Here is a 26,481-nt window from a genome sequence, read left to right as displayed (position 1 = left end):
ACCTTCGCAGGGTTTGAACTCGGGTATCCCTACCGGCACCGTCTGAGTCGTTTGACTTCGAAAAGGGATAAAAAATTATCGAAAAAGTTTAGTCAAAAAATGACTAAGGGTACCACTTTTTCCGGATCGGCGCTTGCTGGTGGGGAAAAAAGAAGAACTGGTGTCAGCGCGCGAGGGCGGTGTCAATGTACTCCGGCGCCGTCATCCCGGCGCCAACGACGGACGCGGAGCCGCAGATGACGCCTACCGATGCGCAAGGGTACTGCTACGCAAAAGTTTCCGGATCCAGTCTGACGCCTGGGGATATTCTAAGGTAAGGAATCTAATATTAACCTGTTTCTTTCAGATATTAGAAAATAAACAAAAATATACTGGAAACAAATGAGAAGGAGATGAGATTTGGGAAAGCAGCTCAGAACAGGGAGTTGAAACGGTCAATATTCAAAGTATGATGTGTTGGGTTATTGCCCTTACAGTCTGAAAAGTTCTCTACATGGGTATGTTGAAGCACACAATTCAGTCATCATACTAGATCACAGGTCTAAAATTAATTTCCAATAAATAAAATGCACAGAGCGCGCTTCAATGTGTGTTAAATCTTATTTCTTGAGTAAAACTCCATTCTTCCCCAACACTTGCAATACTCACCACGTAAGTGTGCCCGTTTACCTTGCTACACCAGTGTAGGGCTCACTGTCAATTTAAGGGGTCACGAGCATTTTGGGATATAGCAATTGTTAGTACGACTTGTAATATGAAATAGGGTTCTTTTCTGGTACTCTGTGTCGCTGCGGTCACTACTTGTAAACCAAGTTAATGTACACCAATTTTTCTATTTAAATTTAGTGAAACAATCTGTAACAGAGAGACTTGCACCAGACAATATCAACCCCAACAACTTTCTTTGTTTTAATAACTTAAATGAGAAAAACACACTTTGGTCCAACAGAGGGAGCAGGGCAGCACAAAGTGCTGTGAAAAGAAAAGCCTTGACATGCTTATCTTGTTATGCATGAAGACGTTGCCAAGTGAGAAAGTGTAGTTCAGTTGCACAGCTTTTTTTTTCCTGCCAGAAAGCTCTTTAAAATGTATGTATTAAATAAAGATGTATTTCTACCCGGTCAGCAAAAAACATGTCACTCGCACAATTTCATTATTTTCGGCAGGAAAATAATATGTAAAACACTTCAATTCCAAAATACTTCTTAAGTAATTTCTTCTTTGAATTTACCATGGTTGTCTTTAAAAAACAAGTCCAAATCACACCAGGAATTAGAAATTAATTTTCTCTTAAGTATCACTGATTCTCTGTCTGATGTTTCGGCTTTTCCCATTTTCAGTTTTCCTCTTCTTAAACACTGGATTTCCTATGGCTCCAGCATCTCCCAAAGAAGTGATTGTTTTCTCCTTAAACTTCACCTTTGGCTCTTGAGGAACATCAAGTTCTGTTGCTTCAAAATAATCATACTCCACAGTGGGAAGTTCCAAATCCACCTTTTCACTGTTTCCGGAAATAAGATAAAAAAAATTGTAAAGTTTAGCACACACACATTTCTAAATAAGTATTAAAAAAATAATTTTTGTGTGTATAGGGATTAGTAACCTTTATGTAAGTAAACATTTAAATATATACATAAAACAACATTAAAGACAACATATAAATGTAAAAACATACTCCAGGATTACTAAACACCGAAATAAATACTTTAGTGATTGTATGCCCTACACACTTATTTTAGCTGTGTAAAAATCCTCTCTAAAGGTCTTGAGCAGGAGTCTTCGATGGAAATTCACTTACTTTATGCAGGATAAAGTAAACCTGGTCCTCTGTTTAAGTAAAAAGTAAAAAGCTTACATTTCACCTCAATATAGATGTTATCTCCAGGAACCTCTTGCTAGTAGGACTGTAGTTGGTTGGAACGAAGGTGCATTCCTGTCTGATAGTTTATAATAGGCATCATTGTGGACTCAGACTTGATTGGGTTTACAAAGTCTTAAGTCTCAAACTTAAGATGTACTACATGTCAGCGAATTTAAAAGGAATATATTGCTGTGTCTAACTTATAAGATTTTAAAACAGTAGTTTAGAAAGTTGTAATCCCATTCAATTAGAAATAAGCATGAAGTAGAGTTAACCCGCTTAGGTATCAGCAAAAGCAACATATATTATACCCCGAAAAGGCTGTGTACTAAAGGCTCAAACTATTCATGTAGGTCTACCATATCTTTTTAGATACTGTACCCATTCTAACCCAAGACCCCTCTCACCTAACTAAAGTAGGCGGTGTGACATCCCTCATGGAGGAGGGCATATACTGCAGATCTAATAAAGCTACTTGAGCAGGTACATTTGCTCTCAACATTGAGACAGAAAGTAGTAAAATGCAAAGCACTTTGCCTCATTGTCTTGAAACAGAAACAACAGAGGAGAAGAGCCTCTGTAAGTATTACTGAATTTACTAGGCCCTCAGTCACCAGAAGAATCCTAGTACCAATATCATTCATATACTTCTTCCAACTCAAAACACCTTCTGAAGCACTAACCCATGTTCTTTTGAATATGGATTTTTAAGAAACCTGCAGTAAATTAGCCCATTAGATGTGGAACACCTTGCTCCAAACATACAGCGTCTCAATCCTCACCCCCATCTTTGCCCCTCACAACCGCTCCCTTCTCCAACACACACTTTTTTTAAATAACAATTTTGAATTTTAGTTGTAGTAAAGGTGAACAACACTGCTCATTGAACATAGCCAATTAATACAAAAGAGCAACATCTACTAATCACTCAGCAATATATATACTGCCATATTAGCACCCAAAAATAATTAACCCCATCCACAGTTTGCCCACCACTCCCAAAATTTTGAAATGTTTCGAAGGACATCCTCGTGCAGCATATATGTTTTTATTTTTGTTTTTCAAAGATGCATTTTATTGTTTTCAATACAAATAAAGCAAGGACATGGATTATGTTGGACGATGGAAATGTAGCTTCATCTGTTCCATTCCAAGCACGCTAGCAAAATCGAATATACAATCAGAAACAAACAGTAATATTAACAGTGGAGTCTTCCAGAGCGGGCGAACAGGCAGTGTCTCCCAAATGCACAACAAAGCACCCAAAAGATGTATATGCAGCCCGCAATGCGTCCAAAGCAGGAGGGAACAGGGTAGCACGTAAATGCAAGCAGACACACCCTTTGTCCCTCCCCAGCCCACAAACCTCCCCCAGTATATGAATCCCACAAATATCGGGCCACCTAGATCAGGGGCTGACGTCACGGTTGTGTGTGGGAACCTTATTGTGTTCTCGAATAACATCCCCCCCACCCCGTCTCATTCCTCCCGATACCCGAGTGTAAGGCTCAGGCCGTATCGTCGGATCCTCAAGCCCAGACGAATATAGATCTATATGTTTTTCCTACTTCGCAGCCCTGCATGGTGGGGAGTGGCGGGTGCGGGACAGCCCCGGTGGAGCGCTAGTATTCGGCAAGGTCTCTCTTAGCAATCACTGCACCCATGGCTCCTAATAGGACTTCATGGGTGCACCCTCTTGAACATTACTGACCTTTAATATTCCTATCTGGTCACAGCTATTAAATCCCTTCAGTCGCACCACCTGGTCCAATGAGCTGCTTCTCCAGAGGGGAGTTACGTGCGTCATCCTTCAGCCACAGCTGGTCCCATACCAGCATCGACCTCCACGCCTGGAGGACCATGCCTTGGTCACCTCCAGGAATGCCCTGGTAATTGAGCAACATACAAAAGGTCCAATATATTGTCCAGGCCAATCAACGCTATCTCTCCCTAAATGAGGGGGGCCTTTCATCCCCCGTGCAGCCAATCAGTAACATCCAGTGTTTGCGCCACCCAGTCATATAGAAGGATATCCGCCATGGTGAGCCCTCCATCAAATGTGGATTGTATGATTGTATGAACTTGCCAAAGGATGTCCTAGGGGGCTTATTCGACCATAGAAACAGATGCACTTTGGCCAACAAGGCACGGGACCAGCCAGTTCTGTGGAATGAAGAGAGGAATATTCTGGAGCACATAAATTGTGGGCTGTATGACCATCATCTTGAACAGGGCTACTCCGCTCAAGATACGGATTGGTAATTTGGTCCCTCTATCCAGGTCATCTCGGGATTTGCCTAGAAGTAGTGGAATGTTCAAGCTCTAGGTTAGATATGGTTCCGGAGCCTTGTGCATGCCCAATTGTGAAAACTGAGACAACATACCTGGAGAATCGGCTGCCAGGACTTTTCCCCCATGATCCCCTCTCAGGGAGATAAGGAAGAATTTTGGCCCATTTGACAAGAAGGGTAGATTCCTCACCAAAAGTGTCCATGATGTGAATTAGACGGGGTCATGTAATAGCAGGGCAAGGCAGGAATAAAAGATCATCATGCAGATACAGGGTGATCCTATCCTCAGTTGGCAACCCCAATCGAAACTCCAGACCTGTGTGTCACATAGTGCCCACATCGCCTGCAGGTCTACGGGCAGTGAGAATAGATGGGGGTGAGGGGACAACCCTGTCTGGTCCCCTTTATGAATCGGGAACCAGGGGGAAAGGACACCAATCACTCAGGCTTGGGCTCGTGGCTGTGTATATGGTACACGGACAGCATAAAAGGGAGCCCAAAGCACAACTTAGCAGTACCTCTTCCAGGAACGCCCAGTCCAGCAAACTGCAGGCTTTTTCGAAATCAATGGGAATTAACACAATAGAGCATTGTGGGTATTGGGAGTGTGTAAGAGCTAAGTGGACTCTGTGTGCTGTGTGAAATGAAGCCACACTGATTCAAGGGGACCAGGCGTGCCGAAACCTGGATAACCAATTAAGCTGGGATCTTTATGATTGTGATGAGCGAATGTGCATGTTTGGGATGAGGTGACTGTTTGTGTGGTTAGTTCATTCATGACTGTGCAAGGGGTTGCAACCAAATATGATTAATTGTATGTTTAATAATGCCTAATCCTGTACCAATTGTATATTTTAGGGAATTGTGCTTCATTGGTTGAATTTGTATGATTTACACTGTATATAAAAACACAATAAGATATTGACTTTTTTTTTAATTCTGAAAAAAAAATTCTAAATGGAAATAATTGTGCATATAAACGAATTCATAACAAAAGATTTAATGAGACAAATAAAATACATGAAATAATGAATTATTGGCTGTCTTTTTGCTATTGATTACATAGGGAGAACCCGTAAGAGCTAAAATTAGCCATTGAGAAAATAATTGTTGGTCGAGTGGGAGGCCTTTGTATATATTTTTGCATCTTGATTTCCCCTTTCCTACCAGACCACGTAAATTAATTATCAAGGGGTACCTTCGTTCTTGTATGCATATCTGCATTTAACGTCAGGCAGTTAGCCTTCAACCATGTTGCTAGGTCGGCGAGACATGACTTGAAATTTACTGCAGCCCTGTCGTCATCATTAGCTGGTGTAATAACTAGCTGAGTGTCATCAGCATACGACACCAATCTCACTCCATGGCCCTCGAATACGTCAGCCAATAGGCGAAGATAGAAGTTAAAAAAGAGTAGGGCTCAGTGCTGATCCCTGGGTCCCTCCCCGCTGTAGGGAATACTATTAGAGGTTTATGGCTTCTGAGTTACCTGGAAAGAATGCTTCTAGAGAAAATCTGCAATCCAGTCAAAAGCTCTACCCTTTATGCCCTGGGTCCACAATCGTTCCAGTAGCAGTGTGCGAGACTGTATCGAACGCTGCGCTAAGATCCAGCATGATGAAAGACCCAGTTTTCCCTTTGTCTGCCACCCTGCGTAGTGTCTCTGAGGCCAGAAGCAAGGCAGATTCCATACTATACTGTGGCCTGGAACCTGACTGAGTCTCATGAAGGAGACTGTTCTCTGTAATGAACTTTGTCAGTTGAGAATTGACATGCTTTTCAGTCAGTTTTGCCAAGAAAGGAAGCAGGGAGATTGGGCGAAAATTCTCTGGTTTAGAATAGTCAAGAGATGGTTTTTTGAGGAGAGGAATCACTACTGCATGTTTAAACTCAGCCGGAAGTAGGCCGGCTTCAAACGACAGATTAAGCATGGAACATAATATGGGAGCAAGTGCAGTTAGCCCCAGTTTCAAAATAGCCAGAAGCGCTAGGTCTAGCGGTGAGCCAAATTTGATTTTTGCCGGTAGGGAGCATAGATATTTCACTGAGATGCTGTCAATCTTGAAGGAGCCATCTGGAAAGGGATCGGAATTCCTAATTGAAGAAACGAGGCGGTGTTTCTTAGTGGTTTCAGGAAAAGATGCCTATAGGGATGAGATTTTATCAGAGAAGAAGTGGGCAATCTCATTACAACTGCTCATACTAGGAGCCTTGACCACTGATCAAAAAATCCTTTGTAAGGGACTTGGGGTACTGCATAAACTGCACTCTGCCTACCATCCTCCAGCAGGGGGAATAGTAAGATTTGTGCAGCCACAGAGCTGTCCCAAATTGATGCACGACCACCTGACAGAGTGACCAGACTGAACCAACATGAAATGCTGTTTGCCTGTACACCTCCCAGGCCAGGACACATGCCCATTGTTTTACTATCCGTATCTGATAACTTGCTTTTACAGTGCTGCGAAGAAACTAACAAATATGTTGCATTACCTTCATCATCAGGTGCTGCAGGTCCTTCCTGACTTAACAATACCAGCGTGACATCGTCATCAGCCCACACCAGACACCATTGCCTGCCACTATGGTGGAAAGAGCCCTTCCAGGTCCTCTTGACAACTGCCACAGCTGTCAAATGTGAAGGGCTTACATCCTGGGAGCATTACACACACACTTACACACACACACACCAAGAGGGCATCGTAGCCGCAACAACAGCCAGGGTCACTGATTTCATCACCTGCAGTTTTACCTGGGCCACACTGTTAAAACCTGCACTCTAAAAAAGTTACCTAGTATTGCGCGAAGTACTGGTGACCTCTGGCGTAGTACTAATAATACACCACTGTGCACAAGAGATTTTCTTGGAAGCTCTAGTTTTTTTCAAGAGTCTACTTTGGGCATCCACACAGATAACGATGCCTGACACCTCTTCCAGAGAGAAAATTACAAAAAACAATTTGATGGACAGAATGTAGATCAATGTCTTACATTCACCCCAGTACAAGGATCTGGGCCTAAATTCACCTCTTCCAGGCACGCTAAAAAATGGTCATGGGTACCAACTATTTTGTAGGTGCCTCAGTACTAGTCACGGTGCCTGCGGATTTCACACCAACACCTTTTTATTCCGAAGTAGGAACAGTGAATGACATTGAGACGTTGAACTTTTTAACCACAGAAAAATAACGAAAAAGTGTAAACATGTTTTGAGTGAAAGAGAACAATGTTGATTTGAACGTGAAATGCGATCCAAAGTTATATGTATCGAATCTTTACAATTTGCACACACCTGCTCCAACAGTGCCTAGTAGATAACAGAGTAATAGGGAACATCACCTTTCCTGTGAAAAGAATACATCTACATAAAAGTTCCATTATCTTTCTAGTAAGAAAGGTCATCGATATTAGAGAATTACGGTATTCCAAGTTTGAGGTTACTAATAGGAGAAGTCTGTCTTGGGTTTAAATATAGACCAGCAAGTAGTGGCCTAACTATGCACCCCAGATTTCCAGATGCATGGAAAGAAGGATTTCTTCCCCAAGTACGCACCCTACAGGTAGATAATTTTGTACCATGTGCAACATTATCAACATAAACTAACACTGACAGCGGTATCTGTGCATCCACCGAAGATTGACCAAGAGGTACTAAGGATGATGCAACACAGCAATAGTAATTATTTCCCAAGACATCAACAGCACTAATGCCGAACACAATATCTAGACCCAAATACTGATGGATGTGAGATAGTGCAAGGAGGATTACGAACACCATGTCATCATTGAGGGTCAGAGGAGGGTATGTGGAACCCATTTTGTCATGTTCGCTTTAGATAACGGTGGAGGCATAGTAATGGATGAATACCGGTTTTCTGTTCATTGTCTGTTGAATCTGGTCTGTCAATTTATTTAAGTGCCTTTTTGTGTTTTTCTTCCTCAGGCTTATTTAAGGAGGATTCTTTTGGTCTTAAAAGAAGTACATGTGTACGTACCCTGCACTACACCAGAGAAGGAAGAATGAAGACGACCATACTAACTGGTAGGCTGAAGAGATTATCAACCTGGAGGTGGCCATCTTTGCTCACTGCAGTGCTCTTGGTCGGCATAGAAACAGTAAGAAAACAAGTTACTTACCTGTAACTTTGGTTCCCCAGTATTGGTAACTTTCATAGAATCCCATGCTTTGTATCATTCCCCGTCGTCGGAATGGGAGCCTCGGTAAAAATAAATAACCTAGTAGTATGCACAAAAGTGAATAAATAGGCCTAGGCCTCATCCCCTTTTGTAGCTTATCCACCTCTTTTTGTAAAAGAGACCAAACTTCTGCAATAACCAATCAGAGCAGCCTCACCCCATAGAACCTTCCTGAGAGAGCCTCAGAGCCTCAGATTTTCATAGCCGTTGTGTAACAGTCACCACATCTGCTGAAGGCTGAGCTTTCCCAGGGGAGGCGGGTGGGCGCATGGGAATCTATGAAAGTTACCATTACTGGGGAACCAAAGTTACAGGTAAGTAACTTGTTTTCTTGCCCCAGTATTGGAACTTTCATAGATTCCCATGCTTTGTATCAGAGTAGCTAGCAGTACACATAATGCATATTTTGTTCTTTGCATATATATATATATATATATTCACTTAAAAAACCATAGGTTATAGACCATATATAGTTAGGAATTTGCATTTACAAAACCTTGAAAATTCACTGAAAAAACCATAGGTTAGAGACCATATATAGTTAGCTGGACATTTTATTGACATAAAACCAATGAAATTCCATATATAGTTAGTTGCACTAACTATATATCGCGCACCCGCAATCCACTGCTGATGATGTCACATATTACATCATTCATGACATGGTCAGTGACATCATTGATGACATCACTGATGACATCTCAAATGACATCACTGATGACATCACTAATGACATCTCAAATGACATCACTGATGACATCATGACACACCAATACCAGTTACTACATACGCACTCACTGATTCCTACGTGTACACACACATTCACTCATTCACCCATACAATCACTCATACATACAGTCACTCATTATTCCAACACTATCATATGCACTCATACACCTATGCAGACACTCACACACTGCCACTCATCCATGGAGTTACTCACACACCTAGTCAGTCCTGTAAAGAATCAATCACACTTCGATTTCCTCATCTATACAGTTAAACACAGAACACCTTACTTTTACAAACATATACTAACACATACTTACTCTCTTATACAATTACTGATACAAGTACAGATTGATCTGCACAGAGTCACACACCTCCCAGCCAGCCACACACACACACTCAGTCTTCCATACAAATACTTGGGCAACCAATCAATAACCCATATAGCCACTCATATAGCTACTGATCAACACATGCAGGAGCTTGCACAACAACAGACATATTGATGCACACTTTCAGACAGTTTAGTCACTAACCCATGCATTCAGTAAGACACATTTATTCACTCACTGAGTCAGTCACGCACCTACTAAATCCTTCATCCAGACACTTATACATCCACTCATTCTTCAATATGTAAAACATATTTAAACTTTACAGAAACCCACAGTCACTGGATGATGTCATCAGTGAGGTCACTGACCATGTCATGAATGATGTAATATGTGACATCATCAGCAGTGGATTGCGGGTGCGCGATATATAGTTAGTGCAACTAACTATATATGGAATTTCATTGGTTTTATGTCAATAAAATGTCCAGCTAACTATATATGGTCTCTAACCTATGGTTTTTTCAGTGAATTTTCAAGGTTTTGTAAATGCAAATTCCTAACTATATATGGTCTATAACCTATGGGTTTTTTAAGTGAATTTCATTGGTTTTTTAAAAGCTAATATCTATAGCTGTAAAATATATTCTTTTCTACGTGACGTATCACGTAGCCACGTGAGACGCCTCATGACGCGTCGCATAACCGTGACGTATCAGCTCTGCAGCGCAAACAAAACCCGTAACGTAAGCGCGCCGGTGCACGCTTACAGATATATATATTTTTTTAACCTTAATTAGACAAAATCCACATGTGCAAAAATCCTAACTATATATACCTACTGGCTATCGCCAGTAGGTAATATATATATATATATATATATGAAGCATTCTTCGTTCAGGACAGTGTTTATTTAATTAAAAACCCAATGCATTTCGTGCACAGTTGCACTTCTTCAGGGGTCACTATAAATATAAAAAACAGTAACAAGACTCAGTTCATAAATTATTATCTGAACAATTGAGCGCAAAACAACACTAACGTTTTTTTACATTAAACTCCTCCTAATATTGTAGCAGGTGTCAGTGGTAACCCCACAATTATCAGACCAGAAAAAAGTAACCCTCGCTACCTCCTCTGGATGTATAAACTTAAGTGTTTATGATTGCTTTATATAAACATGCCATAGCAATAACGGTCATTATTCTGAGTTCTCGCTCTACTTTTCTCTTTTTATCAGCATACTCGAGGGATTAGCTTTTGAACTTCTCATGCAAATACACGCGTTATTTTAAGCATTTGGATGTATCACGTGCTTACCCAGCTTTTAACCTTTATACGTGTGCCTAGCTGCCGATAGCTCACTGACGGTGGCTTGCCCTCTGTTATTTTCCAAACATGCATATTTCACCGGAGCTTATTAAAAACATACAGTGTTCATTATTCATCGTGCATTGGCAAGCCTTTAAATTAGTTCTTTAACACAGATTCTGAAACTTTTACATGCTGTTTCACGTACCTGCGCTGTACTTTTACAAAACACATCCCATCTCTCAGGCGGCTGGAATTCTTTAACGGTTACTCTCCCTAGATCTTCCCGCTGTAAACCTTCCTGTTTAGCCCACCTGATAGAATGCGTCGTCGTAGTGTGTGATGAAAACGTCTTTTGCATGCGTGTGAATGCGGAGTCCGATGTAATGGTTTGCGTGGTGAATGCGTGGTGTGTGCGATGTGAGGAATGCGAGTATGGTGTGCGTTCTGTTTGTTTGTTGGAGCCTCTCGTGGGCTCAGAAGAAATGCTCCCACTCGTTGCAGTCCCACTCGGGGGACTCGAAACAACTATGCCCCCAAGAGCTGAGGAGCTCTCTGCAGAGACGCCGCACTCACCGGCTTCTGTTGATCGGAGAGCGGCTCCTTCTCCAGCTGCAAGCTCCTCGGGTACCGCGGGCAGGGCTCCTCCTCTCCGGGGCCTCGCCGGTCAGCCGCGCCTCGGCTGCCTCACGGAGTAGTAACTGAGGCATTACCTCCGTCTTCCTAATTTAGATAGTTACTGGCCGGCAAGTCAACATCACCCGGTCTCCCCCTCGGCACGGGAGACCGGACGGGCACAGCAAAGGCTTCCCCCAGGCAGGGGGAAGCGGAAACCACGTTCTCTTGGCCCCGCCCACAACCAGGCGGCGGCCATTTTAAGGCAGCTCGGGCGGCGGCGGTGATCTCGGGGGGCAAAACGAGGGGTGGGCACCCTCGAAAATGAAATAAAACACAATAAAATATAAGACAGAAGCCCCCCAAGCCCCCCCCCCCCAAAAACAAATTCTGAAAATTCGCGGGGGTGCGCGCACGCGTGCGCGCTTATAGATATATAACTGGTTTCTCTTTTACTTTTCTCAGGAACCACTGGAGGGATTTACACTATTTTACCAAAAGTGTGATCTGCGTACCAGACACTACCGTTTTGACAAGTTTGGTGTAATTCCCTTCAGCGGTTCCAGCTGTAGCCGAGTCTAAAGGTCCTATGGAAATTAACATGGGGAAAACACGTTTTGGGACCCCCCTTTTTTCTCAGCCCCCACTTGACGAATCCCCCCCCAAACTTTCAGGGAAGGAGCGGAGCGGAGCGAGCCATCTTCTTTGAGAAATTTGCGAAGATTCATCAACCAGCGCCAAAGTTATTCCCAATAGAATGCTGGGGATTTCCTATGGAAACTACGTCCTAACTATATATACCTACTGGCTACCGCCAGTAGGTAATATATATATATCCATTGTCATACCAAGCAGAAGAACAAATTACTAGTGATACAAAATATGCCAAATAGGAAGGCGGGATAGAAAGGAAAGCTCACCGTCATATTGGAAAAGGTTCCTCAAGACTGCTTGGCCCACTGCTGCATCCTGCTTCACCGAAGAATCCAGGCAGTAGTGCAGAGTGAAGGTGTGGATACTGCTCAACGTTGCCGCTCTACAGATGTCCTTTATCGGGACCCCTGAGAAGAGGGCCACTGATGAAGCCATCGCTCTCGTAGAATCAATCAATCAATCAGTGACACTTATAAAGCGCGCTACATACCCGTAGGGTCTCAAGGCGCTGGGGGGGGGGGGGGGGGGGGGGTGCCGCTACTGCTCGAACAGCCAGGTCTTCAGCTTCTTCCTGAAGGAGAGGTGGTCTTGGGTCAGGCGCAGGTCGGTCGGGAGGGAGTTCCAGGTCTTGGCGGCCAGGTAGGAGAAGGACCTTCCTCCTGTAGTCGCTCTTCGGATGCGGGGGACGGCGGCGAGGGCGTGGTTGGCTGATCGGAGGTGGCGTTTGGGAGCGTAGAAGTTGACTCGGCTGTTGAGGTAGCTCGGGCCTTGGTCGTGTAGGGCTTTGTGTGCGTGGGTGAGGAGGCGGAATGTGATTCTCTTGTTGACGGGGAGCCAGTGAAGGTCTCTCAGATGTCCGGAGATGTGGCTGGATCGTGGGATGTCGAGGATGAGTCTGGCTGAGGCGTTTTGGATCCGCTGGAGTCTCTTCTGGAGCTTGGCGGTGGTGCCGGCGTAGAGGGCGTTGCCGTAGTCCAGTCGGCTGGTGACGAGGGCCTGGGTGACGGTCTTCCTGGTCTCTGTGGGGATCCACCAGAAGATCTTCCGTAGCATGCGCAGGATGTTGAAGCACGCCGAGGAGACGTTGTTGACTTGCCTGGTCATGGAGAGGGAGGAGTCCAGGATGAAGCCCAGGTTTCGTGCATGGTCTGTCGGTTTGGGTGCGGTGCCCAGGGCGGGAGGCCACCAGGAGTCGTCCCAGGCGGAGGGTGTGGAGCCCAGGATGAGGACCTCCGTCTTGTCCGAGTTCAGTTTCAGGCGGCTGGTCGTCATCCACTCGGCTACCTCTTTCATCCCTTCGTGCAAGTTGGCTCTGGCGGCGGCGGCGGGGTCGTTGGTCAGGGAGAGGATCAGCTGGGTGTCGTCGGCGTAGGAGATTATGCTGAGGTTGTGTTTGCGTACGATGGCCGCGAGGGGGCTCATGTAGATGTTGAAGAGGGTGGGGCTCAGAGATGATCCTTGGGGGACGCCGCAGATGACTTCGGAGGCCTCTGACTTGTACGGTGGTAGGCGGACTCTCTGTGTTCTTCCGTCGAGGAAGGAGATGATCCATTCCAGCGCCTTGTCCTGGATTCCGATGTTGCTGAGGCGCCGTACTAGGGTGCGGTGGCAGACCGTGTCGAATGCCGCGGAGAGGTCTAGGAGGATGAGGGCTGCTGTTTCTCCATTGTCCATCAGGGCTCGGATGTCATCGGTGGCGGCGATGAGGGCGGTCTCGGTGCTGTGTTTGGCTCGGAAGCCGGACTGTGAGGGGTCGAGGGATCCGTTCGTCTCGAGGAAGGCGGCCATCTGCTTGTTGACAGTCTTCTCGATGACTTTGGCTGGAAACGGGAGAAGCGAGATGGGGCGGTAATTCTTGAGGTCGGTGGGGTCCGCTGTTGGTTTCTTGAGTAGAGCGCTGAGTTCGGCGTGTTTCCAGCTCTCAGGGAAGATGGTGGTGTCGAAGGATGTGTTGATGATGTCTCGCAGGTGGGGTGCGATGACAGCGTCGGCCTTGTTGAAGACGTGGTGAGGGCAGGGGTCGGTCAGTGATCCGGAGTGGATGGAGTTCATCGTGCGGATGGTGTCTTCGGTGCTGATCGGGGTCCAGGCGTGGAGGGTGGTGGTGGGGGGGGGGGGGTTGGTCGGTCATGGTGTTGAAGCTGCTGTGTATGTCCGTGATCTTGTTGTGGAAGTATGAGGCGAGGGAGTTGCAGAGGTCTTGTGATGGGGTGATGTCGTTGTTTCCTGCGCTGGGGTTGGAAAGCTCTTTCACGATGTTGAAGAGTTCCTTGCAGTTGTGTGCGTTGTTGTCCAACCGGTCCTTGAATGCTGTTTTCTTGGCGGCGCGGATCAGCTGGTGGTGTTTCCGGGTGGCAAGTTTGTAGGAGGTCCTGTTGTCCGGTGTCGGTTCCCTTTTCCAGACTTTCTCGAGGGCTCGGCAGTTCTTCTTGGAGCTCTTGAGTTCGTCGGTGAACCATGGGGCCTTCTTGCTGCCGGGTCTGCTAGGCGGGGTCCTCAGCGGGGCGAGTTCGTCCGCGCAGTTGCTGATCCACTTCGTGAGGTTGTCGGCGGCCTGGCTGGGGTTCGCTGAGCTGGCAGGAGGGTGCTGGCTCAGGGAGGTGGCGAGCTGGTCTGCTGTGATCTTGTTCCAGCTTCTGCGGGCGGCCTGTTGCTGGTGATGGTGGGTCGTCGTTCTCTTGAAGGTGAAGTGGACGCAGCTGTGGTCCGTCCATTGAAGCTCTGTGGCGTGGCTGAAGTCGATGTCTGTGCTGGATGAGAAGACGGCGTCGAGTGTGTGTCCGGCGAGGTGGGTGGGGGTGGACACCAGTTGCTTGAGTCCCAGGTTGGCGAGGTTGTCGAGCAGGGTGCTGGTGTTGTGGTCGTTGTTGTTCTCCAGATGGAAGTTGAGGTCTCCCAGGAGGATGTAGTCAGCGGAGGGGAGGGCATGCGGGCTACGAAGTCGGCGATGTCCTCGCTGAATTGCGTGCGTGGTCCAGGGGGTCGGTAGATCAGGGTGCCTCTGAGGGTGGTGTTCGGGTTGGTGTGGATCTGGAAATGCAGGTGTTCGGCGCTGGCCAGGGTGTTGTCGGTGCTGGTCGTGAGACGGATGGAGTTCCTGTGGATGATGGCGATGCCTCCTCCCATCTGGTTGGCGTTTCGGTCCCTCCGGACGATCTTGTAGCCCTCTGGGATAGCGATGGCGATGTCGGGAGCTGAAGAGGCGTTCATCCAGGTCTCCGTGAGGAAGGCAACGTCCGGGGCTGTGGCGTCTAGGAGGTTCCAGAGTTCGATGGCGTGTCTGTGGACGGAGCGTGAGCACGAACTGGATATCCCCTCCTTGGAGCACTGAAGGAGACTTTCTGAATGGCCTTGTCCGTTCCAAGTAAAATTTCAGGCATCTGTGAATGTCCAAAGAATGTAGTGCCCTCTCTGCTGGCGTAGAGGGCCGTGGAAAGAAAGATTTTAAGATCGCCAGCTCATTCAGATGGAATTCTGAAGGGACTTTTGGGATAAATTTAGGATTTGTCCGCAGGATTAGAACATCATTTTTGAATTGTAGAAAGGGTTCCACAATTGTGAATGCCTGAAGTTCGCTAACTCTTCGAGCTGATGTCAAAGCCAAGAGAATAGCAAGTTTCCATGACACAAATTTCATATCCGCCCTGTGAATAGGCTCGAACTGAGCTTTCATCAGGTGTAACAGAACCAAATTAAGGTGCCAGGCTGGTGGTGTAGGCCGGACTGGAGGAAAAACTCTGAATAAACCCTTCAGAAACTGCTGAACAATCCTTGCCGATCAAAGGGAAGGGCCGGATGACGTGCGTCTAAATCTTGAAATGGCTGCAAGATGAACTTTAACAGACGAATGCGGCAATCCAGATTTTGCTAGAGAAATGATGTAAAGCAAAAGCTGGTGCGGGCCGACATATATGGATGTACCCCCTGTTTCTGGCACCAAAGACAAAACCTCTTCCACTTGGCCCAATAGGTCTTATTTGTACTAGGCGCACGGGCCTGAGCCAGAATGTCCCTACATTCTCCTGGGATATTTAAATGCTGGAATTCTCTGTACTCAGGAGCCACGCTGTTAATTGGAGAGAGTTCAGATCTGGATGGAGCACCTGACCCTGAGTCATTGACAACAGCGATGGAACAGGCCGCAGAAGAATCGGATGGTCCTGAGAGAGTAGGAGAAGCTCTGTGTACCAGAATTGTCGAAGCCATGCTGGTGCTATTAATATCATTCTGCACGGCTCCGCCTTGAGCTTCCTGATCAGTCTTGGGATTAGAGGAATTGGTGGAAAGGCGTAGACAAATGCGCTGTACCAAGCAATGAAAAGCGCATTCCCCAAGGATCCCTGATGGTGATCCCTGCTTGCGTAGCACTGGCATTTGGCGTTCTGAGGTGTCGCAAACAGATCGATCATTGGGGTCCCCCAACGTGAAAAGATCTCCTCTAGAATGGTCTGATTCAATTCCCACTCGTGGCTGATTGACCTCTTGCGACTCAAAGCATCCGCTGTGGAATTGAGCGTCCCTGCGAGATGGTCCGCTGACAGAGTAATCTTGTGTTGAATTACCCAGTTCCAAATTCTCTGCGCTTCCTTGAAAAGGGAACAGGATCTCGTCCGGCCCTGCTGGTTTATGTAATGCATGGCCGTGGTGTTGTCCGTACGAACCAGCACTGAACGGGATTGGATTCTTGGAAGGAAAGCCTGCAAGGCTAGACTGATAGCCATAAGTTCTAGCAGGTTGATGTGGAACCTGCTTTGGATTGCGCTCCAGTGGCCACTGACTGAGCTCCTAGAGGACCGCTCCCCAACCCTCCATAGAGGCATCCGTCGTTAACACCATGGGAGATGGAGGAAGCTTGAATGTTAAACCCACTGAAATGTTCTCCTTCCTCGACCACCAGTCGGTTGCTTTTTTCATGACCGGCGTGACAGTGATTTTGTCGTCGAAGGAACCTGTTGCCTGACGCCATTGTTTGTCCAGTTGTTCCTGCAGTGGACGCATCCTTAGCCTGCAGAGCGGAATCAATAGTATGCAGGATGATATCGATCCTAGAAGGGATTTGTAACGACGTACTGACAGAAATTTCCTTGATCGTAGAATGCGAGCTGACAGAGTGAGATTCATCTGGCGTTCTTCCGACGGGAAAGCTTTGCAGCAATCTGTGTCCAGAATCGCCCCTAAAAACTTTGTCGCCTTGGATGGTCGCAAGACCGACTTTTCCTTGTTGAGTCGAAGTCCTAACTGTTCGAAAAGTGTCCTGCAGGTTGTGACAGCCCTGAAAGCTTCCTGGAATGAAGGAGCTTTCACCAGCCAATCGTCCAAGTATGGGAAGACTTCCAAAGACTGCCTCCTGAGAAAAGCCGCCACCGGAGCTAGTACTTTCGTGAAAATTCTCGGTGCGGACCGCAGACCAAAGGGCAGCACCTTGAACTGAAAGTGGCTTTTGCCTACTGTGAACCGTAGATATTGCCTGTGAGCTGGGTGGATGGGTACATGGAAATATGCATCCTCCAAATCCAGAGTTGCCATGTAGTCCCCTGGATTGAGAGGACGTAAAATGTCTTGAAGGGTGACCATCCTGAACGACACCTTGATGAGATAAGTGTTGAGCTCCAGTAGAACTAGTATCAGACGCCATTTCTCCTTTGTCTTGTGAACCAGGAAGAACCTGGAATAAAACCCTTTCCCCTTTTGGGAGTGAGGTACAGGTTCTATTGCCCCCTTGATGAAGAGTTGGTGGGCTTCGAGACGAAGAAGTCCCAGATGTTTTGACGTAATGGCGTTTGGAGCTCTGTTTGGACGAAGATTTTGAAACTTCAAAGTGTGTCCTGTTTTGATGATATTCAGAAAACCACTGGTCTGATGATATGACCTTCCAGCTGTATAGACAATGGGCAATCCTGCCCCCCACTGATGTTGACGAGGGAACAGGAACAGTAGAAAGAGCCACAGGGCCGCTATTGTTTCCTGGAATTGTCTCTCCCCTGTCGGACTTGACGCCCTCTTGATGGCTGGCGAGAGAAAGACGCCGACTGACTTTGCCGTTGAGAGTATTGGGGCTTGTATGATTGTTGTGAGTAGGAAGAACTGCGCTGCTGGTTTCCGCCTCTGTAGGATGAGAAACCTCTTCCGCTTGCACCCCTAAAAGGGACTTTACGGTAGGTCAAAGTTCCTAGGGACTTGGCCGTGTCCGTATCCTTCTTTATCCCTAGCAGGGCATCATCCACGTGCTTGCCAAACAACATTTCACCATCGTAGGGCAAGTCTAGAATCTTATTTTGCACCTCCTGGCGAAACCACGTAGCTCTCAACCAGCCCTGACGCCGCAACACTGCCGAACCTGCCAGCGCCCGGAAGGCTGTTGCCGCTATGTCCATAGCGCAGTCTATTACCTCCGAAGAGGCATGCTCACCCTCCAGCAAGATCTTTTTTACTTCATCCTTTGACCCATCAGGAAGTTCCTCCACAAATGGGGACAAGTCACACCACATCTGACGATCATATCTCCCCAGGATCGCCAGAGCATTCGCCGCTCTAACAAGAAGGCTGGCCATAGTCGAGAACCTCTTTCCGACATTATCTAGACGCCTCCCTTCCTTATCTGGTGGTGTAGTCAGTGGCGTTGATAGATTTTTAGATTTACTCTGTGCTGCCTGGGAGATTACAGAGTCTGGTTTCGGCTGCCCAGTGAGACAAGCGGGGCTGCCCTCCGGCGCTTTATATTTCTTCTCCAGCCGGGGAAGAACTGGGAGGACCGTCGCTGGATTCTGCATGGCCTTTATACCCTCAGACCAAACATACTCTATGATGGGAATAGAGCGAACCGATTTTTGGTAAGGTTCCTTGAAATCATATAATAAACAGTCCGATTGGACCATCGTAATTGGAAGTCCAAACCTCTTTGATGCCCTCTCCATGAGATTATGAAAACCTCAAATGTCTGCTGGAGGGGAGGTAGTGTTATCTGGCACTTGAACATCTGGGTCTTGAGGACCATCAATGTCCCAGTTTCTATCCGGATCTTGGTCTGGATCCACCTGTCGATCAGCATCTGATGAAGCATCATCATTATCCTCATCCTGAATATGGACCACTTGTCGCTGAGGATCCCTAGGCACTGGTTCCTCCACCCTCAAGGGCAAAGAAGTCTGCGCCATTGCTTGCGGCGGTGGAATTGAAGGTAAAGGAGCACGTACTTGCTGTACCTCCGGTTGAGTTGGAAATCTGCGCCTGTAATCTTGCAACAATAACTGCAAGTCTGAAATGAGTGAGGACGGCATGGCTACCATGTCCTGTGGATGTCTTTGTGGAGACCTCTGAGGGCGTACATTCACAGTAGATCTCTCATGGTGAACATAGGTCTCCTGCAACATAGTGATGTTCCACTGAGCCCTCGTCAGAACTTGAGTCCTGGCACTTGACATTTAGGTCCAATGGGCTATAAGCCGGTCCATAAGGACTCTCATCCTCCTCTTCAGATTCCTCATCCAGTAATAATGTGGGTGGTAAGGGCGTGACTCGACGTTTTTTGATGGAAATACAAAGTTTTCTACTCGTCGACGGAGTCGTCGTCGACTGAAGAATCCTCGCCGACTGTGTCGTCGATGGAGCCGTCGGCGAAGAGATTGGACTCGTCGTCGAAAGGTGGATCGTCGACGATGGAATTGTTGTCGTCGACGAAGGATGGATCGTCGACGGTGTCGTCGACGAGCTCGTCGTCATGATCATAGCAGCTGTCGTCGTCGAAGTTGTTCTCGTCGTCGTCATCGCCGTCGACAGTAACCTCGTCGTCATCATCGTCGACGTTGAAGATGTTAGCCTCGTCGACGATGAACAGGAATCAGGTACCTTAAACGTCGACACCGGTTTAATCGTCGTTGACGTTGCCATCGTCGACGAGCCCGTCGCGAGGCTGTTTTCAAAGGCAAGTCTTTCTTGACTGGAATCGTCGACGTACCTGTCGTTTTTGCCGTCGATGGGCGCTGTTTCTTGTCCAAATGCAGTTCCTGAGGAGTAGAAGTAGGTTTTTTGCCACCTTTCTCCTTTTCTGAAGATGTTTTAGTCATCTTCGCAGTCTGTGACTCCTCAAGCTGTCCCTGCCTCTCCTTTTCACCGCGGTGAGGAGATTTTAGGGAAGCAGGCCCTTCAGACCTATCAGAGGTCCCAAGTAAGGCCTTAACAGGGGGCTCAGTAGATGTAGAGGGGGAGGACCCCTTTTCTTAGATCTTCTCGAGGACGGAGCCGAAGAAGAACCCTCACTGTCTGAAGAAATAACGTCCTTCCGGGTCTTCATCTTGTGAAGCCAGGTCAGTAGGCGGCCTTCTCTGTCTCTTAAGGTTTTAGTAGAGAAGGTCCTGCAAATCTTTCACTCAGTGGCCTTGTGGTCCGGGTACAAACAGTATATGCAATCTTCATATTTGTCCTCCACAAACAGCCTCTTTCCTGGCGGCCTTCTCTGTCTCTTAAGGTTTTAGTAGAGAAGGTCCTGCAAATCTTCCACTCAGTGGCCTTGTGGTCCGGGTACAAACAGTATATGCAATCTTCATGTTTGTCCTCCACAAACAGCCTCTTTTTGGAACACGTAGCACAAGCTCTAAAAAGAGCCTTTCTCTCCTTGTCAGACATTCTTGAAACTGAAGAAAAAAGTTGAAATAGGAATAGTAAACTGAAGAAAATTGAGCAGAGCTCAATGGAGACTCCCTAGCACAACGTGCGGTAGAAAATCTTAGGCTCTGAGGCTCTCTCAGGAAGGTTCTATGGGGTGAGGCTGCTCTGATTGCGCATTGCAGAAGTTTGGTCTCTTTTACAAAAAGAGGTGGATAAGCTACAAAAGGGGATGAGGCCTAGGCCTATTTATTCACTTTTGTGCTTACTACTAGGTTATTTATTTTTACAGAGGCTCCCATTCCGACGACGGGGAATGATACAAAGCATGGGAATCTATGAAAGTTCCAATTCTGGGGCAAAAGGACTACCACTGCTAGTAAACAAAAGCATAGGCCACCACCTATAGATCGGCACCGAAATAGAAGCAAGACTTCTGCTGCTAGTGAAAAATAACAAGACAATTGCCTCACCAGATACTGTTTTCTTAAATCTACATCGAAATAGAAAAATGACTTCCCCTGCTGGCAATGGAATAGACAAGGAACATCACATCTTGTAATGGGGCTTGTATTTATGTAAAGTCCACTGTACCCTGCGCATCAAAATGTAAATGGGGCCCTGAGCTTTCCTATCCTCAGAGTTGCCACCTTTCCAATAGAACAATACCAACCATTGTTTTAAAAGTCTGCACAGGCATTTAAAATAATTTTCTAATATATTTGCTGTTTGAAGCTAAAAATACCATCTTTAGGTGATTTTGCTTATTTCTGCACAGGCCTGATCAAAATACCAGTGCTGCTGGTAGAAATAGGTCTGGTGGCAACCCTACCTACCTCATGTGATTCCTCAGCTATATTCTATTCTCCAATCAAGAAAGTTGAGATTGACATACTAATTTGGTTAATCCTCGTATGAAGAGAGGCAACATTATTCCTTTCCGTGTTCGATCCTCGCTCTGACCTTATTCAACTTCTATGTCAGGCCTCTTGGAGTCCTAATAAGGAAGGCATGATCTTCTGTCATTGATATGCAGAAGATGTCTAACTGTATGTGAAGGTTTTGTCTCTAGCGGTCATCTTGCCATCACTCTAAACTTCGTTCAAGGGTGGATGACTTCTCATAATTCCAAATTGAACCCTGCCAAAACTGAATTCCTTTTCATCTCCTCTGCAAAATCAACACTTCTGATACAATCTTGGATGGACTCACTCAACATTGTTACAAGCAAACACACTGTTGTTGACAGTGCCACATCTTCAAGGATCATCCTAAATAAAATACTCAACTTACATTCACAAACCAGCATAGTGGTCAGAAACACGTGCTCTCACCAGAGTCTCCTCTGGGGAATCTGCTTATATGTTTGAGAGAAAGACCTGAAATCTCTTGTTCAATCAGTGGCGTTCTAAAAAATGGACTACTGTCGCTCTCTCAACTGGACACCTCATGAGCCATCTCACCGCTCTGAAATCAGTTCTTCATTCAGCTGCACGCTTCGTCTATCAGACCAAAAGGAATGACCACATCTCACCTATGTTGATGACCCTACTCTGGCTGTTCATTAAAGCCACGTTCATATACAAGACTCCGCTATCACTCATAAGGCCCTACCCTCATCCACTTCTCATTATTTGGCAGACAAATACTCTCTGGTGGCACTACAGCATAGTGAAATGCCGAAGCTCAGCTGCTTGAACTCCAACCTTTTAAAAAAGACGGATTTCAGACAACGCTTCTCAGGAAATGCAACCAGAATATAAAACTCCTTATCCCCGGAACTACAGACCACCACCTTGCTGGTGATCTAAAAAAACAGGGAGCTGGAAGCCCTTCTCTTTCAATGACATCTTATCTAATGACATCCTAGCTTCCCCTTTTAGGTGAGCATGCTCCTTTACCTATATGTCTCAACCACTGACCATGGGATTTACTAAATTAGACCCCGCGTGGAACTTGCCATACCTACGTCTTCAAACAGTAGCAATTCTGTGCCTTATGTAATCATCGGCCATTTAAAAGTTAGACTTGGTAGAATTATTTATTGTTAAGCAGACAGTTGTAAACTGTAAAATGTACACCTGTAATTCTGTGCCTCATGTAATGATTACTGTGTAATCTGGGTCTGATGTAATGACCTTTGTCTATTGTAAAGTGATCTAACACCTTTGAATAATGTCTGCGTTTATAAAAATGCATAACAAAATAATAAAAAATATACACCCCATAACAAAATATACAAAATTACAAAAAACAGAATACACTTTATGAAAGTAAGCTAGAAAACGCACACTCATCCATAGCTAAAATCACATTCTCCCACATAAAAACAAACCTGTAACACCAAAATTAAACCTCTGCTCAGACCCAGCCATTCAACACAATGACCAGCCAACCCAAACACCTTTAGCATTACAACAGACCATACACCCTACAAACCCACTACCTATATGCCTCATCTGATAAGAAAATGGATTTGGGATTCAGAGTGGCTCAATCACAAGAATCCTTTCACAAATCTTTTTCTCCTACTGCAGGATAATACTGCTCTCAAGTTACTAGTACAACAAAATGGCAACATACCAACATTAATAACCATGCTCCATTATGTAAATGTCCAACATAATAGGTTCATCACAAATAATTCACTTCATCAACAGAATAAGGGAGTATTCATTGATCCCTGTCCCAAAGATCATCATTAAAAACTACAATTGAACAGAAACCTTTCTTGCTTCTAATATTCACTCTGTTGCCTTCAAACCATCTCAAAGCCTCTGGGATGCTACCACCAATGAACCAACAGGTCGGATAGCATCCCAAAATAAAAACAGCAAACTATCAGTGCTAGATCAGTTTCCAAACATCAAGCATACATACATCTATGACTTTCTTGTCGGAGAAAACCTAGACTTTCTACTCACAATTAAATACTGGTTTTGAGAGACAAGGCCACTGAGTACACGAAACTATCACACTTGTCTAGTGTCTCTAGAATCTCCTAAAAGCAAAAGGAGAACAGTGGGGCTAGCAACAGCATAAAAGCTAGACACAGACTTAAAAATGCACACTAGTTTCCAATGACAAAAGTACAAGACCAGCATTTTTCAATCAAGGCTCACTACTAATTCCACTCACAGTATCCTCCTCGATGGGCCTGAAAATGTCACCCCCTTTTCCCTGATGTTTGTGAAACAATCCATGCCATAATATCAGACAACAATCATATAATACTAGGAGACTAATATTTGGTTTACAACTCTATCAGGCTACTTCATAGTGGAGACCCTTAAGACTTTAGAACCTAAGCAACTTTTCATTTGATTTACCAATTCAACAGGACCCGTTATAAAACTCATGGTTAGCATCTAAAGTCTTATCAAGGTGAAAGCAACCCCCCCTTTATTCTGGATAACCAGCCTGCCATGTATTTCAGTATTGTTAATACGATGGCCTGGAAGACTGCTAGACAACAAGGTCCCATGTTCAGAAGGCATACCATGTAGCAACTGCAGAATCAAAAGCCACCCACTCTCTAAAAGTCTCAAATTAATTGAGCAATTTTTCATAAACTACTTTTATTCCATTGTCCACAATCAGGCCCTACTACAGGTGAAAAAGGGGTAACAGCATTAGCTAGATCAAACAACACATAAAACAAATGAAAAGTAAAAATCAAGTGAAAAAAGCTGATTAAAAGAACATAACCGCAGCGTTTTTTCCGCCGCAGTGCGGGCGTTATAAAGGGTGGGCGGGGCTGCAACGGCCAACAGTCATGCGCAGCACTGGGGAGGGAGTGCTCCCGTCAGCTAACGGGAGCACAGAAGGGGTTAAGAATACCTCATATAGGCAGATAACCTCACCTATAGGAGGTAGCCGAGGTACCATCAGTTTACAATCAGCAATAAACGAACTAAAGAGTGCTAAATTTACAGTATATAGACCCATCACTAATATTCTTTATGAAAGCACAATTATTCAAATATTCTTCTATACGGAGATGCAAGATTTACTTGAATCAAACTCCATACTAGACGTCTAGAGACTTGCTGATCTGCTCACCTTTCTTAAGGTGCTCTATACTATGCCACAGCCCTGTATGTACAGTGGGAAGGCAGCATCCTTTCTAGTGCTGCTGACTTCCCACTGTGAATCTGAAGTACCTCCTTTGTTCGGCTAAGACAAGCTTAGGGAAACAGCCACACTGAAGGTCCACTAGCACAACTATTACTTTTGCTGGAAAGCTGCAAGCACCTGAGCCAAAGTCAGCATCTTGTTTTACTGTAAAGGAGGGATTGGTTCAAGTCCTGTTCAAGAGGAAGCAGTGATCGCTTCACTTTTACATGCAAGGACATTGTGGAAATAATATCCCTGTCCCATTTGTAGGAGCAGAAAGAGTGCTATTTCTCTTACTGAGACAAATCATTACTGCCACCGAGGTCAGATGCCGACTGGAGCATTGGTGCCTTGGTGGACATGGGAGAGGAGGAGCACTGCTGTCCTTCACCACTCTGAGTCTAGTGGCATTGGCTGAAAGCCAGACCTGGCAGACTAAAACAATACAGAGATCTCCAGGGATTTAATTTGAACTTCTGGGCCCCTCTAGAGGCACGGTTGCAGACTTCTTTTTCCCTCTGAATTGCTTTCTCTTTCAAAAATGTATTTCTTTGGAAAAATAGATAGAGAATCTTTTGTAGGGATCTTGGCTTGACATAAATATACTTTAATTAGCCCTGCAATATGGCATGGCCCCGAAGCATACTCTCTCAAAGTGACCATGTAAAATTCCTCTTTGGGGAGGCTTCTGCATATCTGACTTAATTTTTGAAAATCTTTTCTTTTTTTTAGGATAGATTTAAATAAATGTTGTTTCATTGATTACTGGCTTATTTTTTCAATTCTGCTATTCAAAAACAGTGTTTAACACATTTGCTCTTTATTTTAGAAATTGAATCTTTCTCTTTGAGATAATCTAGTGTTCTTGGGATACTGCCTACTGGTGGGGCTAATTCTCAGTTTATATTATTGACAATCTGATGATGAAGAATAAAATGCACAAAGCAAAAAACAATGATACAATTGGATTTATACTGATACGTACTATGGGTCTTCTTCCTCTTTGATTTCTTCCCAGGTCCCGTAGGCAGTAGGCTTCCTTGCTATTCTGATGTTGGCTTCGACTGGTCCTGTGGTAGAAGGCTTTTGGACATCTTCACTTGTTCCTAACGGGGGTTCAGTCTCTGTATCTCCATCACTGGCTGCCTGCATTTTTATCTCCTCTTCTTCCTGGGGTGAAGACAGATTTCCGACAAACAACATAATTCAAATAGAGTTAAACACATTTAACATCTTTTACAAACATTTTTTTCGATAATCTACAAAATGTAATATTACATCACAGATGATGGCAAGCTGGTACTTAACAGATAGAGCAGAGCACAGTTAATCCGAAGGTTACTGTTTTTTTTTATTGTGGGCCATTTGCTCTTTATTTGTGGATTGAATGTTTTACCTTAGCCGCTATATATCTATTTACCAAATTTCTGTAACGCACCACTTACATTTCATGCAAATATGATGCGCCCTGAACTCGTCTCAGCTGTAAATGGTTTTTGACATGAGCCCCCAAATTGTTCAATCCTACCGAAAAATGTTCTATGACAGCTTAGGAAAACTTCAAGGGTTTGTGCACTGTAGGAAAACTCAAGGAAGGCTCCACATCTGTGAAACAGAGTCTAAGGAGAGGGCACATTAGAGTTTGTAAAGTTTTACAAGTCCTATCGGAAAAACTCCAACAGAAAAGACAGCTGCCTATGCACTTCACCCACTGTCCTTGCAAAGAAAAACAATGGTAACTCATATGTGAATCTGAGCGCATTAAACACCCGCA

At 45.3% G+C, this 26,481-nt stretch overlaps 1 protein-coding gene across 2 annotated transcripts in view; it reads right to left on the bottom strand.

Moving 5' to 3' along the window:
- Positions 1 to 885: 885 nt before the first annotated feature.
- Positions 886 to 26,481, bottom strand: part of WBP4 (WW domain binding protein 4) — a 338,813-nt gene continuing 313,217 nt past the window's right edge. The window contains exons 9-10 of one of the 2 annotated variants that reach the window (XM_086934934.1): positions 25,693 to 25,877; positions 886 to 1,501 (exon numbers count right to left, since the gene is read on the bottom strand). In XM_086934934.1, coding sequence (XP_086791060.1) covers positions 1,291 to 1,501; positions 25,693 to 25,877 — 396 coding nt within the window. In that variant the 3' untranslated portion in view covers positions 886 to 1,290. The remainder of the gene's footprint in view (positions 1,502 to 25,692; positions 25,878 to 26,481) is intronic. The other variant, XM_086934933.1, reaches the window with a different exon arrangement.

This window comes from Lissotriton vulgaris, chromosome 8, assembly GCF_964263255.1.
Source record: "Lissotriton vulgaris chromosome 8, aLisVul1.2, whole genome shotgun sequence".
Classification (NCBI taxonomy): Eukaryota; Metazoa; Chordata; class Amphibia; order Caudata; family Salamandridae; genus Lissotriton; species Lissotriton vulgaris.
Note: the sequence above shows the minus strand (reverse complement) of the source record. Positions and strands in the feature narration are given on the sequence as shown.